At 43.3% G+C, this 13,853-nt stretch overlaps 1 protein-coding gene across 1 annotated transcript in view; it reads right to left on the bottom strand.

Moving 5' to 3' along the window:
- The window catches only part of TRPM8 (transient receptor potential cation channel subfamily M member 8), a 70,596-nt gene that overhangs the window by 13,072 nt on the left and 43,671 nt on the right, over window positions 1-13,853 (bottom strand). Inside the window, 10 exon segments of the mRNA XM_059820052.1 lie at window positions 845-986; window positions 2,012-2,103; window positions 5,712-5,928; window positions 6,398-6,510; window positions 7,259-7,404; window positions 9,934-10,011; window positions 10,014-10,062; window positions 10,916-11,011; window positions 12,156-12,446; window positions 12,778-12,896. Coding sequence (XP_059676035.1) covers window positions 845-986; window positions 2,012-2,103; window positions 5,712-5,928; window positions 6,398-6,510; window positions 7,259-7,404; window positions 9,934-10,011; window positions 10,014-10,062; window positions 10,916-11,011; window positions 12,156-12,446; window positions 12,778-12,896 — 1,343 coding nt within the window.

Here is a 13,853-nt window from a genome sequence, read left to right as displayed (position 1 = left end):
CCCATTGTCACCAGACAGATGGTTTTTAAATTCCATATACACCAATCCTTTGCTATGGCACAAGACAACCCAACCACTGCAGAAATGCAGAAAGACAGGGAAAACCTCTCCTAAGGACATGTAGCAATACTCACTTCACGTGCCCTTTGAGTGCCATTCCTCAAACACTCCCCATGTTGAATGCACTTCAAATCTCGTTTCTTTGGAGTATATGTGTGTGTGCATGCAGAGGTATCACTGGAGGGAAGAGCAGCTCCAGGTGACACGCACAGATTCAAGCAGATATACTCCAGCTCTCCAATGCTCCTCATTCCTACACCTACAGCAAGCCATAGCTGTATTATATAGAACTCCACTCTCTTCCTACTACCTTTCCAGCCTGCTAGCAAACATCCCCTCCAGCTACAAAGGACAGAATTAGCCTGGCCACTCCATGAGAGGCTCCTCACCAGCTGCTTCTCCAGTTCCTTGTGTGATGGATGCAATGGAAGACAGAAATCCTCCTCCTATAGCATTTATCATCACTGTCTTGTTTGGGGAATGCTCGCGTGAGCAACAAGAGTGATGGAATATACCACCAAAACATTTGAGACATGTACGACAAAAGCTACTGGAAAACAAATTTCCTCTTCTGTTCTTCAGCCTGATCTTTATTCTCTCCCTGTGCAGAGGGAGAGAAAAAGGTCCTGCTCTTAATTAGGTCCTATTTAAATCTTAATTAATCCTGTTTAGCAGATTGAAGAGGAGAGACCATCATCAGAACGGTGGTGATTTTCACTCTTGAGGAAAAACAAGGCGTCACATCATTTATTTAGACTCTTTTGAATAGCTGCCAGAATCTTACCATCCTCTGCAACATAATAATTTTGGGTCCTAGATTCCTGCTAACTGTGAAAATATGGATCAGCCTCAGAGTAAAAACTATGTAGTCCAAACAGAAAATGACTCTCCCAGAATACCAAGAGTTTTCATCAGATGAGTGAAGCCTGATGGAGACAGTAAAAGAAAATGAAGAGAGGCATTGAGTAAAGCATGCAGAAGTCAGGTAAAAATACACTGAAACAATTGAAATGGGGAGTGGGAAGTGAGTAACTGGAAAACAGAGCACAGCTATCCAGGGCTCATGCCCTCTCCCACCCATTCCTGCCTGATGATAGGTGGTAGAACTGGTTAATGCATGCCTTGTTTATACACTTCCTATCTTAGCTACATCATCCTGTGTCTCCTCTTCCCCTCTAAAACCATTAACAGCAAAGAAATCTTGTACTTTCAGCTTCTCCCACAGCCCTCTAAAAACACCATAGTGCAATGACCACTCTGCTGCACTGAGGCAGCAAGAACTAAGTTACAGCTGACCAAACGACTACACTGTAAAATGTGTTTCTGTCATTTCTTTGACATGGTTGTTAACTCACCCGTTCATGTAAAACGGTTTATGTGAGCTAATGACATTCTGTTAGACTATTGCAGGTACAATTACAGTCCCCTTAACTACAACACACTAAAGCTCAAAGAGCCCAGATTACCATGCTAAATAGTCAATAATAGGAGCCAGGGAAAATCCCAAAGAACTTCTTACTCTCTGAGATAATAACCATCTTACCTGCAACTTTGTCTCATGTGCTCTATATAGCCAGTCTTAAAGGCACTGTCATGAAACCTAAGCCTATTTCAATCATCTTCTAAACAAGCTCATCCAAACTTAAGCATTAAGAAGGGCTGTCCTGCTGGCCTAGAAAGATCTGAGTTTAGGAAAGCCACCTTTGACTCCAGGGATAGAATTCCATTAAACAAAAAAAGAGAAAATATTGCATGCAGATGTTCCCTAATCACTTTTTTTCATTTCTTGCTTTTACAGATTTAGAGTCAAGGCTTGGCAGTATTTGGGCCCTTCGTAAAGAACAGGGAGTTTCATGAACACATCGTTTCCCAAAATCTCATTACAGGTTGTAGTCAAAACCCAGAAAGGAAGCAAAGCTGTAACATGGCCACAAGAAAAGATACTACTCACCTGAACACAATCCCTGCTATGAAGTAGAAGATTGCTAGCGTATCCATAACATTCCACAGATCTGTGAAATACTTACTGCCATTCATGTACCACTGGGAAGGAAAAAGAGCAGAAAGTAACCACCACACAGCACTGGCCAGTGACATGGGGAGCTCATCCATCCTCCCCTCTTTTCACCCCACTGGATGTCCTCATGGATAAATATTCCACCCACTGTAATAGTAAGGATTGTTTCCTTGCCCAATTAATTTTTTGTCACGCGTAATAGGTACATCAGAGTTCAGATTGTTTTTAATTTTCCCAAAAAGAGGGTTTTTAATATAACCAGCAATGTCAGAAATTACCGGCAACATGTTTTTACCGTTAACTTCTAATAGGACTATGGGTCAAGATTGTCTATGTTGAGGGCTCCTTAACACATGTCCTCCTGCCGCCCGGATGTCCTAGGTGGATGCTCTTGCACTGGGACCAGTTAAGCACACAGGTGACACAAACATAGCACCGCAGTGAGGGTTACTGTGCTCAAAGGACATAACCCAACCACACAGGTACTTGTGCGTGGGGAGAGGAAGGAACAGTCCTGATAAGAGCAGAGAATGATGTACTTAGTGCTCACATGTGTATACACACATGCTGCCAGGGGACCTCGGGGTAGATCACGGTATGCTCCAGCAGAACTGCTGCCAAATGGGTCAAAGGAGTCTTGGTTTGACCCACTAAGAGCAGGTGAAATACTGTGGGGAGGCAGGAGGGTCACTGTTTCAGGGCAGTTGAGGTATTCTGGCTTCTCCTTCTTCACAGAGCTCATTCAGTGATCTGTCCCTGGCTACATGCACATGGTTTTGAACAAAGATCCAGATTTAATTTATTCTTTTAATTACCTGGCTCTCTCTTTCTGAATTGCAAGTCTAATGAGAATCTCTGCCCATTCCCAGACTGAGTGGTACTGCGCCCTGGATCCAAAGGTTGTGCAAGAATCAACTTCTAGATCTAATTCAGAGGTGACTCATTAGGACAAGTAGCTTAACCAGGAGAAACCTCTGCCAGGCCTGAAGAAATAAGCTGAGTCCCTGATCATAATTCTTTATTTTCATTGAAATAGTCAAAGCTTAGTAGAGTACTGATCAGCGAATCTTTCTATAACTGGCATATCCAAGGAAAGCAATTCTGCTCTCAGTACTTTTACGGGAAACAGAGGTCGAGGGGAGTTTTCTTCTAAATGCAGAAGAAGCTCTAAGTAGAGAGGCCCGCTTTGCTATTCCAGTTGCACAACTGTTGCATTTTCTTCCCATGATGGGACGCATTGCTAAAGATGGACGGGTGTGGCACCTACCAGGGTGTCAGCCTCAAGGTATTACCAGACACTATTTCAGCATCTTGGGACCAATATACAGCTTTCTTACTATTTAAGGTACCAAAGGTTGAGCACTGAGTGGGGACAGCATGTCTGACACCCATGACATTGGGTTGTTTCTGTCTAGTAACACCTTAAGTCAAACATAAGTTGTCTTGCTACACGTGACAGTGAATTGGTGTTTCGTGTGAACAGCTAGATGCATAGGGTCGAAATGTTTTTCACAAGGCAATAAGCATATCCCTGCACTACAGCTGGATTAAATGCAGCAGGTTTAAGCTTCTCTTCTATTAAACGCACAATTATGGATGGAAGAAAGGAAACAGGTTTGGGTCTACAGCAGAAAGGGAGAAAACAGAGGCAGATGCACGCAAGCAAGCAAGAAAAACTGAGACTGTACTGCAGTTCAGTCCTTCAGGTTATCAAGTAGGGCTAAGAGTTAATGTGCATGGAGGGTCTGTCCAGAGTCCTTCTCTGAGAAAACGGGGCTTGCCTGCACACCCCACAAGTCTACCCAACTCACCTGGCTGGAGGCTACATCCGTGTGGCTAAGAAGATTGCAGGAAAAAGGCATCTCCGATTTCACTATTGCCATGACAGCTCTAAATAGGATATCAGAAAGTAGCTCCGGCTAGTTAAAAATCCCTAGGACCACCAGAAGTGAAAAAAGCCTGAGCCAGTGGCTCACGGTTCAGATACAATTCAGTTCTCCAGAACAGTGAAACAACCTGCTTTAAATTTGGAACAATGTCTAGTAGCTTTTACCTCCACAGACACACCACTCTCTAATCAGAGGGCTGATTTGTCCCCAGAACCAGTTATCTGACTGCAGCAGCTGCAGCGGGACCCCAGGCAACGTTACTCTTACTTTTCCTTTGATGTGAAAACAAAATTTGAGACAACCCTCTTTTTTTAAATATTAAGGACACAGGTACTATTTTGACTGCAGAGTTAGACCAATGCACACCCAGTCTATCTCAGAGGAAGCCAGGGAGAAAGTTCCCTGAGAAGCTCAGAGGACTGGGACACTGCTCTGTGGTTTGCTGCTTAGCAAAATAAGTTTGAAGCCAGGACACTGGCTTAAGATAAATTTAAATCTTCAATAAAGTCTCTGTTTTAGCTGCCTTCATGCCCACAATCAAACTGGTACAGTCGGGCCACCAGCTATTAATGGGATTACTGGGATCTGACGTTGTTCTACCTGCTCAGGGTAGCGAGAAATAGTGACATTGGTAGGAAAAAAGGTTTCTATCCCTAAGACTTTCCCCAGGACTTTTGCTGGGTACACACGGGAAGTGCAAGGACAGGTCCAGAAACACCAGAACCTAAATCAGCAGAAACAAACACTCCATTAGTGTTTTCATTGCAACAGAGTCTTTTACTTTTCCCCCATTTTCCTTAGCAAGTAAAGTTGCCTTAAACAGGGTACCACCTCGACTGTTAAAAAGGAAAAAGACCACACAGCATGTTCAGTACAGTAACATCAACACTCAGCCATGTCATTTGAGCTCATGTAAGAAATGTTGTTGCAGGGTGGTCTGATCCAGCAGATCACCCACAAACACTCATGTGGAGACTAATGCCTTAGAGGACAATCCGAAAGCAGTGCTGCACTGAAACCACACACCCATTTCTTTTCTAATTTCCCCAGAATCTCTAGACTCAAGTCCCCACTGACTGGTAGAGACCAGCTTGCCTGAAAACCAACTTATTTCATATGTCCCCTTATGTATGAAGTGAGAAGAATATCAACTATGCATCTGGCTACAAAGGCAGTCCCACACACCACTCCCACACCACACCAGCACAAGCAATGCAGGCAGTCCAAAGCTGGTCCTTGGGACTATGTGAAACTAGCAAAAACTGTATTTATGATCAAAAGATAAACAGACGTACATAATGATATGTTGCTCGTTGGTCAAAAAAAAAAGGGGGGGGGGGCGGGATGTGTGGAGAAGAGAGGCAGGAATCACTTGATCTGGAGGTATGCACACAGATAGATCTGTTAAATCTAACCTCTATATTCTCAACTGCTTTGGCAATTCAAGCCAAGCATTCCTGAGAAATATCTCCACTGGCATCAGCTTATCTACACAGCCTCAAAAAGTCAACACACATTCCCCTTGGCGCTTGGACACCGCAGATATTGGGGCACAAGGAGGAATTAAACATTGGGGGGAAAAAAAAGCCCAAAATATTGTGCCTTGAGTTGCCTGAACATATCTCCCAAGAAGTTGTTTCCCTGTAACTTAGAAGTGGCCTGCACTGCCTTACACTACTAGGAGGGCAAAAACCACAAGGCTTTAATCTAGCCCTAGACATTTTTGGTTTGCAAGCGCTGCCTACTTGTCTCACTTCATCACAAAGCAGAATGAAGACCAGCACGTAAAGGATCATCTCCAGGACGGTAGGTTCCTTCTGGAAATCCATAAGCAACACGTAGGCGAAGAGCAACAGGAAAGCGATGTAGAAGATGACATTCCAGGAGAAGACCACAAAGGGAGAGGTGAAGAAAGACACATAATACAAGAAGAGTTTCTTACTCTTCTCCACAGGTTTTTTCCTGAGGAATTAAAAGAGGGGAAAGGTCTCAAAACATAGCTTTTACGCCTGGAAACATTTGTGCTCTTCATCAAAGTGAAAATGAGAAAGGTGCAAAGTCTAGCACAGGACATTACTTTAAAGATAATGCCATTCTGCATCCACTGACTTCAGGCATGCAAGTAAACTGGCACAACTTAACTCCAGATCAGAATGAGGACACGATCTGTCAAAAGGTCATTCAGCCATTAAATCTCTTTCTTTGAGAGTGACTGAACAGTGGAACAGGTTCCCCAGAGTGGCTGTGGAGTCCTTGGAGATACTAAAAACCCAGTTGGACACAGTCCTGGGCACCCTGCTCTAGCTGACCCTGTTTTGAGCAGAGGGTTGGACTGGATGATCTCCAGAGGTCCCTTCCAGCCTGAATCGCCCTATGATTCTATGATTAATTGACTTGCATTGCTTCTACTAATGAAAAGCCGGCTGATTACCTGAATGAGATGAAACCACAGCCTATTAAAGGGAAAAAGAACAGACAGAGTATAATCTTCCAGTTCTTAGTATCTCTTGAAATCTCTCCATACCACTGCTTGGAAAGGAAATTCTGCAGGGAAGAAGAAAATATCCTCATTTGTTCTAACAGTAACAAAAGAACCTAGGAATGCTATTAGAGGACATTTGATTTAGTAAAAAACACCAAAAACTTTGAGATTTCAATCAAAATAACCGGGATTCCTGTTTCAACAATACAGAAAGCTTTCTGCATCCATACAGTGTGCTGGTTCCTTAGTCCAGCCATCCTCCACTCTACATGAGGAGGAGTTCAAAGTGAGGCTGAGCAGGACTTGACGCAAATTAGAAGGCACTTTACGCTGGGCAGTACATCCACACTGTGCATACACAGGAGTAGTGCCAAGGGAGAAGGCACTTCAGGCGGTCTTCATCATCCAGCTCATTCTAATTTACAGGTCTAAACCAAGCCTTCCCCTCTTGACTTAGCATTTGTGGGCAAATCGGCCACTTCCTATTTTAAGGAGAGGAGCCACACACCCTGTCCTCCGCCCGCCACAGTCGGTGCTCTCTGGGATGCATTTGGGAGCACGGCAGATGCTGGCCCTGTGAGCGTACTGCAGGACACGGCTAAACTGCTGCCTGCAAAGCTCAGTGTTCACAGGGCTGGGAAACCTCACCCGGCGGCTCTCGCTTCCACAGGGACAGTGTCCGAGCATTGGCCTTTCACAGACTGTTCATGTGGATGTAGCATTTTCACAGCAAGAACATTCACTTTTTTTTAAGCCACCTGGATCACAAAAGTTACAGCAACGCGTGCACCTTCTTTTCATTGACATTACCTGCACCCCTGGCTGTGCAATGAACTGCTGATCTTTAGCTTCCACTGCTAGTTCCAGGCAATTGCTCCCTCCCCAGGCTTCACAGGAATAAGTCAGCAGCTGCTCAGCTAGATCTTCGTCATTGCTGTAGCACTCGGTGAACAGCTCTGGAGGAAAGAGGCAGCCCCACACTGAGCTCCAACTTCAGACTCAATTTCCCACCAACTTGGGCGCAATTGTCTTCAGCGCCTTCCAAAGTATAATATTTCTAATATAAAAGCATGCAGATACCAGAACTCTTTCCACATTTTCAGCATGGTAAAACAACATGTGCATTGCTTTACGAATCCGCTTGCATGTATTAAGCTTTCATACAGAATTCGTGTCTGGATGGAAAATGTACATCAGCTGATACAGAGATAGCATTAAGTCGAATCCTGCACTAAAAAAAATGAGGAAAAATACAAACTTCTACTCAAATGACCCAGTACATCTGCTTGTTTCACCTTCTTTCCATTCATTTAACACTGATCTAATGACTTAGAGTCAGTCTCAATAATCCCATGTTAACCGTAGAGTTAGACAAGGGCAGAACCTGATGTTTTTCACTGGGAATCAAATTGCAAACATAGTTGTTCTAGAAGACCTACGAGCATCTTATTCCACCCATAGATTTTTGCCACTAATAATGCACATAGAGTGAAAAATTATTTCTCTTTTCAGCTGGACGTTTCCCACTCAAAGGCGGTTCTGTTGGTCTGTAACAGAGCGCAACACGGCAATGCCCTGAAGAGCAATCCAGCCTCTTATAAAACACACCAGCCTTCACTAGAAGCTCTTCTCCCCAACAGCACGTTTTCCCAGGCATTTCACAAACAGCTATGTCACCATGACTGCGAGGACGCACACAGCAATACTTTCGGCTGGCATTACCACATACGCTGCAATATGCAGATAGATCTTGACAGACTTCAGTGGGACCTGTTCACTTCTCAATGTCTTACTAAATAATCAGGCCTGAGGGATGTAGATACCTTTAAGAAAGTCTATTTAAGCACTTTTCACCTTGTGAAGCAGGAGATACTTTCTGGTAACAAGCAAGATATCTTCAGCATGGCCTTGTGCCACTCCTTAGCAGATAGTGAAATAGCTTTGTAATCATTCTGATACACGCACAAATAAAAATAAAGCTACAAGTTCAACAGGTCAATCTAGTCTCCACAAGCCCCAGAAAAGGAACAAACATGGTCTGCATTTAGGAGCAATAAAACAATATCCATCTGTGGGCATTTTCATGTTTTGGCTAAAAATGAAGCCACGACTGAACTGATTTAGTCCTGGTGGTAACACTACCTCAAGGAGAAGATTGAACTAGAGGCCTCCAGAAGCCCTTTCCGGCAACATTTCTACGGTTTATCCAACCTCTGCATGTAACTGTCACTCACGGTGATGACAGCAGATTGCTGGGCAGCAATGCAGTGACAGATCCACTGTTTTCCGCATCAGGCAAGAAAACAAGGCTATAACCTGTAACAAAGCCCCAGAGGCAACACCGTAATGTATTTCCTTCCAAGTTTAGGAACCAAGGTCCTGCTCCACAGGGTGCAGCACAGGTAAGCTTGAATTTGTAAGTTGTGGGTGCTACAAATTAATCCCTGCCCTGGTATCTGCCAGCTGTGCTGGCTTTCATTTCCATGTTCCTCCGAATAATTTGCAGGATAACTGGTCTCTGAGGAAACATCAGCATTATTGCTCAGGAAATGGAAGTTCTAAAAAAAAAAAAAAGAACATCCTTCTGCTCTCCTGTCACCCATTACCCTCGTTAAATAAGAAACTGTTGGTCACTTCAGCCCATGAGATGCAGGGCTCAGTTCTGAATTATTCACAGTCCTTGCAATAGGAGAAACTGAAGTTCATACAAAGGAAGAAAAATAACTGAACTAGATCTGCATTCTCAATGAGCGACAGTATTGCTTGTCATCTTAGAGTAAGGAAGGTATATGATTTTGCAGTTCAGAATTTAGGAATTCAATTCACTTTTTATATTGAATTTATTCTCATGCCCCAGAAGTACTCCTGCAAATTTGAAGGGTGGCTTTTCTCAACCTGAATATTACCAGCACTCATGCACAAAACTTCTCTTACTCTAGATTCTCCTTTCTATTTCTGGGCACCCTTCTTCTTCAGCCTTGCCATTAGAGCTAGGTAGCTTTTCTTCCCAATGAAAGGAATTCTCTACCCAAAAAAACCTCCCACAACACCCACTTTTGGAGGCAAGCTGTTCAGGCAGGACACACAGTTTCTACTGGGAACAGATGGTGTGGAAGAGATTTCCAAGCAGTAAAACCGCATTTTGACATTAAAGGGAAGCATTTAACGTCAGATATCTGGTTTTCTAAATAAACCTTTCTTTCTACTTGCTTTTGAGATGTCATTTCTCTTCTTTAAAATTCAGGCTGGATTTCTGGGCAGCATTTCAGGCAAATTGAATGAATTATCTTGCCTTGCATTTTGCTGAACAAAACCAGCAGGGTTATCAGTTTTGCTTTGCACAAAGTAAAAACATCACTAGGCAATCATTGGTACACACGAGACCTGGAGATTGTTAAAACAAGTAACATTCCAAGAAAGGAAACAATCTCCTGATCTCTGGCCCCTCCTATTAAATTTCTTAAGGACTTAAAGAACGCACTTACCTACTGCTCTTGTCTCATATTCATTAGCGAGTTCCTCAGACTCACCAGCAGCATTTATATCATTCTTCACCTTTGCATGCTTTTCAGGAGCTTACTGGCCCCGAGGGCTGCCAAAGTACAACCTCTGGTCTACGGAGAGAGAGTTAAGTCATGCAAAGCCCTCTGCAAAGGGAATGTGACATATTCTTTAAAAATCATCCCCCTCTTTTTGCAGCTGCTCAGTTCCCAGTCAAGACTGTCAAATGAAGATCCAGTTCCACAAAAAGAATGGTAACCCTCAGTATACTGGTTTGATAACAACTTTGTGACCAGTCTGAAAAGGTCTTCTGTTTAATAGTTATACATCGGCTTTGCATCTCTGGCTGAAGATTCACAAAAGAGGGTCTTGCTCTGTCACGAGCTACACTACCATTTTTACTGTCCACCAGTCCGGACCAGTTGGGTGCACCCAGAACCCAGACTAGGTTAGTCCGTTCCATTCAAAACATCTACACATTGAGGGAAAGAAGCACCCTGTTTCAGACACAAAGACCCACGTGAGCAGGAGCATCCATTAGCTTTGCTTGCATTAGCCCCATATTTACTGCCTGCGAATTATGTATTTGATACAATCATCACTAAATGTATTGTCTAATCAAAATTAGAAATGGATTTCAGTCAAATACCTGGGATCAGAAGACATCCATATTGCGGAATGGATGGGAACTCAGCATCCAAGCTTGAACACAGATGAGAACATACAACTGTAGATAAATGCTAGCTTGGACTGCTGACTCACACATGACTTCAGGAAAGAAAAGTATGAAATCCACACCCAAACACAAAATGGGTAATATTAAACTTACTTACAGAGTCATCTAGCAATTATCTCTTGTGGTTTTGTGTTTGAAGATGGATCCGGAGCCTTCAAAGGCCTACAAACCAAAGACGAGGAACACCACCATACTGTTTGCAAAGAGGAATAAAGGAGAAATCAACTTACTTGCTCCCAAATGACTTTAGACAACTCTTTCTTGTTCTGAAGAACTGACCAAATAAACAGAGCTTGCAACGGGTGCCTTGTGATAGGACACTCATCCTGAAAGAAAGAGCGACAACTCCTCAGACCTAAGGTCACCAAACTGTTTTCAACTGGAACAAATCCTAGCCTGCCACTCTCCTGTTTTCATATTTTCTTCCTTTTACAGCCAGCCCAGCGATCCTCTCTCTCGGCTATCTGGCACTTGTCACACACTAATGTAAGTTAGGTTGTATTTTATATTTATATTAAAGCCTTATATTTTCCTATTTGACATGGAGGAATCAGCATCTCTGTTTTTCCTAAAGCTGGCATTAAAGGACATTTGGGTCAAAGTCACCTTCTGCTTTAACCCATGCAGTTCAGATAGCCTCATTCACAGCTTGACTTTGTGTTTAGAGAACACACATTAACATCCTCTAAAAGAAATACTAACTTTATACAAATATGCCTTTTGTGTTTAGGCAAGACCCTGAACTTCACAAAAACTTAACCAGAGAGGAATTTCTACATCGTCATCTTCTTTGCATTAGAGTGATTACCACCTGGGGATGGCAAAACCATCACAAAATGACTCCTGAGCAACAAAACTTTTCAGAACAACAAGCTTTGGTGGAAACTCTCAAAACTAACCAGCATTTTCAAACCAAGCTTCCCCCCAATGTCACAAGTATTGTATTGCATCTCTGAAGTCAACAGCTGATTTCAAAAGTTTCCTATCTGATCCCCGAACTCCAGTTGTGAAACTCAGATCAGGATGTGACGTTTGGACCTACTGAGCTGTGATAACTAAGAAGTCTGGTTCTACCTGACAAGGAAATGAAGTCCAGAAGGTGCTTGACACCCTTGCAACAGGCAAGGTTTAAGATACAAGAGTGTGTACCAAAATATAAGAGTCCAAATTCCTCATGCCCAGCTGACACCTCTGTACCAGACTCTGAATTTATATTGGTATAAATTACAAGCATAACTAGAGCATTGACTGCCTTAATAGAAAATATTTTAACTCAACACCCAAACAAACTCACCTAATTTTCTTGTAGTTAAATGACCCTTACATGCGTTTGTAAAATGAGGCAGTATGTTAAATGTAAAACAAGGCTGCGATTGTTCAAGCAAATCCTGCTATGCCAAAAAGGAAACATAGTTTTTGTTCTTTTCCTTTCAGGGGTTGCGCAGTGTAATCAGAATGTTCATCACTTACTGAAAGATGTATTTCCATCTCATCTTTGCTATTCTTGTCATCTCTTTTGAGACCTCTTCGGAAGTCTTCAACCATCTTCCACACAAATGTGAGAAGTGCATCATTATAGGAGTTCTTTGCGATCTGCAGGTTCTTGAACACCAGGCTGCTGAAGTTGTTCGTGTACAGCTCTCTAAGGACCTCTGTGGTAAGGAACTTCCTCAGATTCAAGCCATTTTCCAGGAAAAGACGGACAAATTTGGGCCTGTCTTTCACTAGGGCTGTGAACATGACATCCTGTAGGTCAGCAGACTAGGAAGAAATGGAAAAGCAAGTATTAGGGAGCATGTGAGACGTAAAGCTTACCTAAGGGCCTGACACATGTGGCTAACTGCCACATTTCCCTTCATGCTGCCACATCTTCATCAGAATCAGTTTTTTCTGTATGCAATTGCCTTTGTTGGATGGCCTAGAGTACTTCTGGCACAGGCAGATAACCTTTGCAATCAGTGAAGTCAGTGCAAGGAGGAATAGACACTCTTACATATCACAGAGGTTGGGGTGCTGAGATAACGGCTGCTGTTACGATGTTTCTCTTCCCACTGCTCCCCTGTCCCTGTACTCAGACAGAAGTGGTCTGTACCTCCCAGTTTCGGTCATTGGTGAAGATCTCGTCACTGGCCAGGTCCAACTGGTTCCACTCCAGCAGCAGCTTCAGCTGCCCGTTCCAGTTATCTCTGTCATGTTCATTGGTGCTGAAAGCTGCAGAGGAGGAACAATCCTCTAGGTAAAAGACCAGAGACAGAATTGCTTCTTGGCATACTTGCTCATCTCTGCTTTTCACACTCTACCTGACAAGACCCCTATCAAGTGCCTTTCCCCAGACTCATGTGCATCTTCCTGATTGGGTTTTAGAGGATGCTGGAGACTTAGAGGCATATTTATGGTCCAATATAGGCCACAAAGGAGCTGCTAGGAGCACCTCATCAACCAAATCAGCACAACATTTCTTTCAGGTTCCTCAGTGTCCTGCATCTTCTACACAAAAGAAATGCTGTGGGATTCCCAATGGAGCCCTACACAAGAAGTGTCATGAGAAACTGTAACATTCATAGGCTTTCTCCACACGCAGACAGGAAAATGAGGTCAGCCCAGCAACCTTCACTAAGCACCAGTTCTGCTCTGCTGGAGTAGTAGAGAGCCCAGGTCTGAACTACTCATGGCAGCAAGTCACTGAGATTTGAAAGAGTTGGGAACCAGCCCTGCACATTGACTGTTAATTAACTGAAAACTTCTCTCCCCGCTGAATGCTGATTAAACATCTTCAATCCACATATACCAAAGACACTAGATTTTACATTGCAGGATGCTGAGTAATCCACTTCTGCAGTATAACTAGGAAAGATCCTTCGCTTGGCTTCCTGACTCCCTGTTGTGTTGCACACTTGTGTGCTACTCTCAGAGATGCTACCTCAGCATCCCCAAAGCTCTGCTGAATGCCTTCCTGATTATCTGGACTGAGTTTTGATCTCACCCATGCTAACAGATCCCATAATGCTGCTTGCAGGCTGTCCACACCACCTCAGATGAAGACAAGCTCCAGTCTGTGGCAGGAGCTCAACTCTAGAGAGATGGTACTGCTCGAGGGAAGGCTGTTCTAGAAAATAAATAGCCATCTTTTTCTATCTATTAAAAAAAAAAAAAACACAAAACCACAAA

Source organism: Gavia stellata, chromosome 8 (genome assembly GCF_030936135.1).
Source record: "Gavia stellata isolate bGavSte3 chromosome 8, bGavSte3.hap2, whole genome shotgun sequence".
Taxonomy (NCBI): Eukaryota; Metazoa; Chordata; class Aves; order Gaviiformes; family Gaviidae; genus Gavia; species Gavia stellata.
The sequence above is the reverse complement of the archived record's forward strand: the minus strand, read 5'-3'. Positions and strand labels throughout refer to the sequence as shown.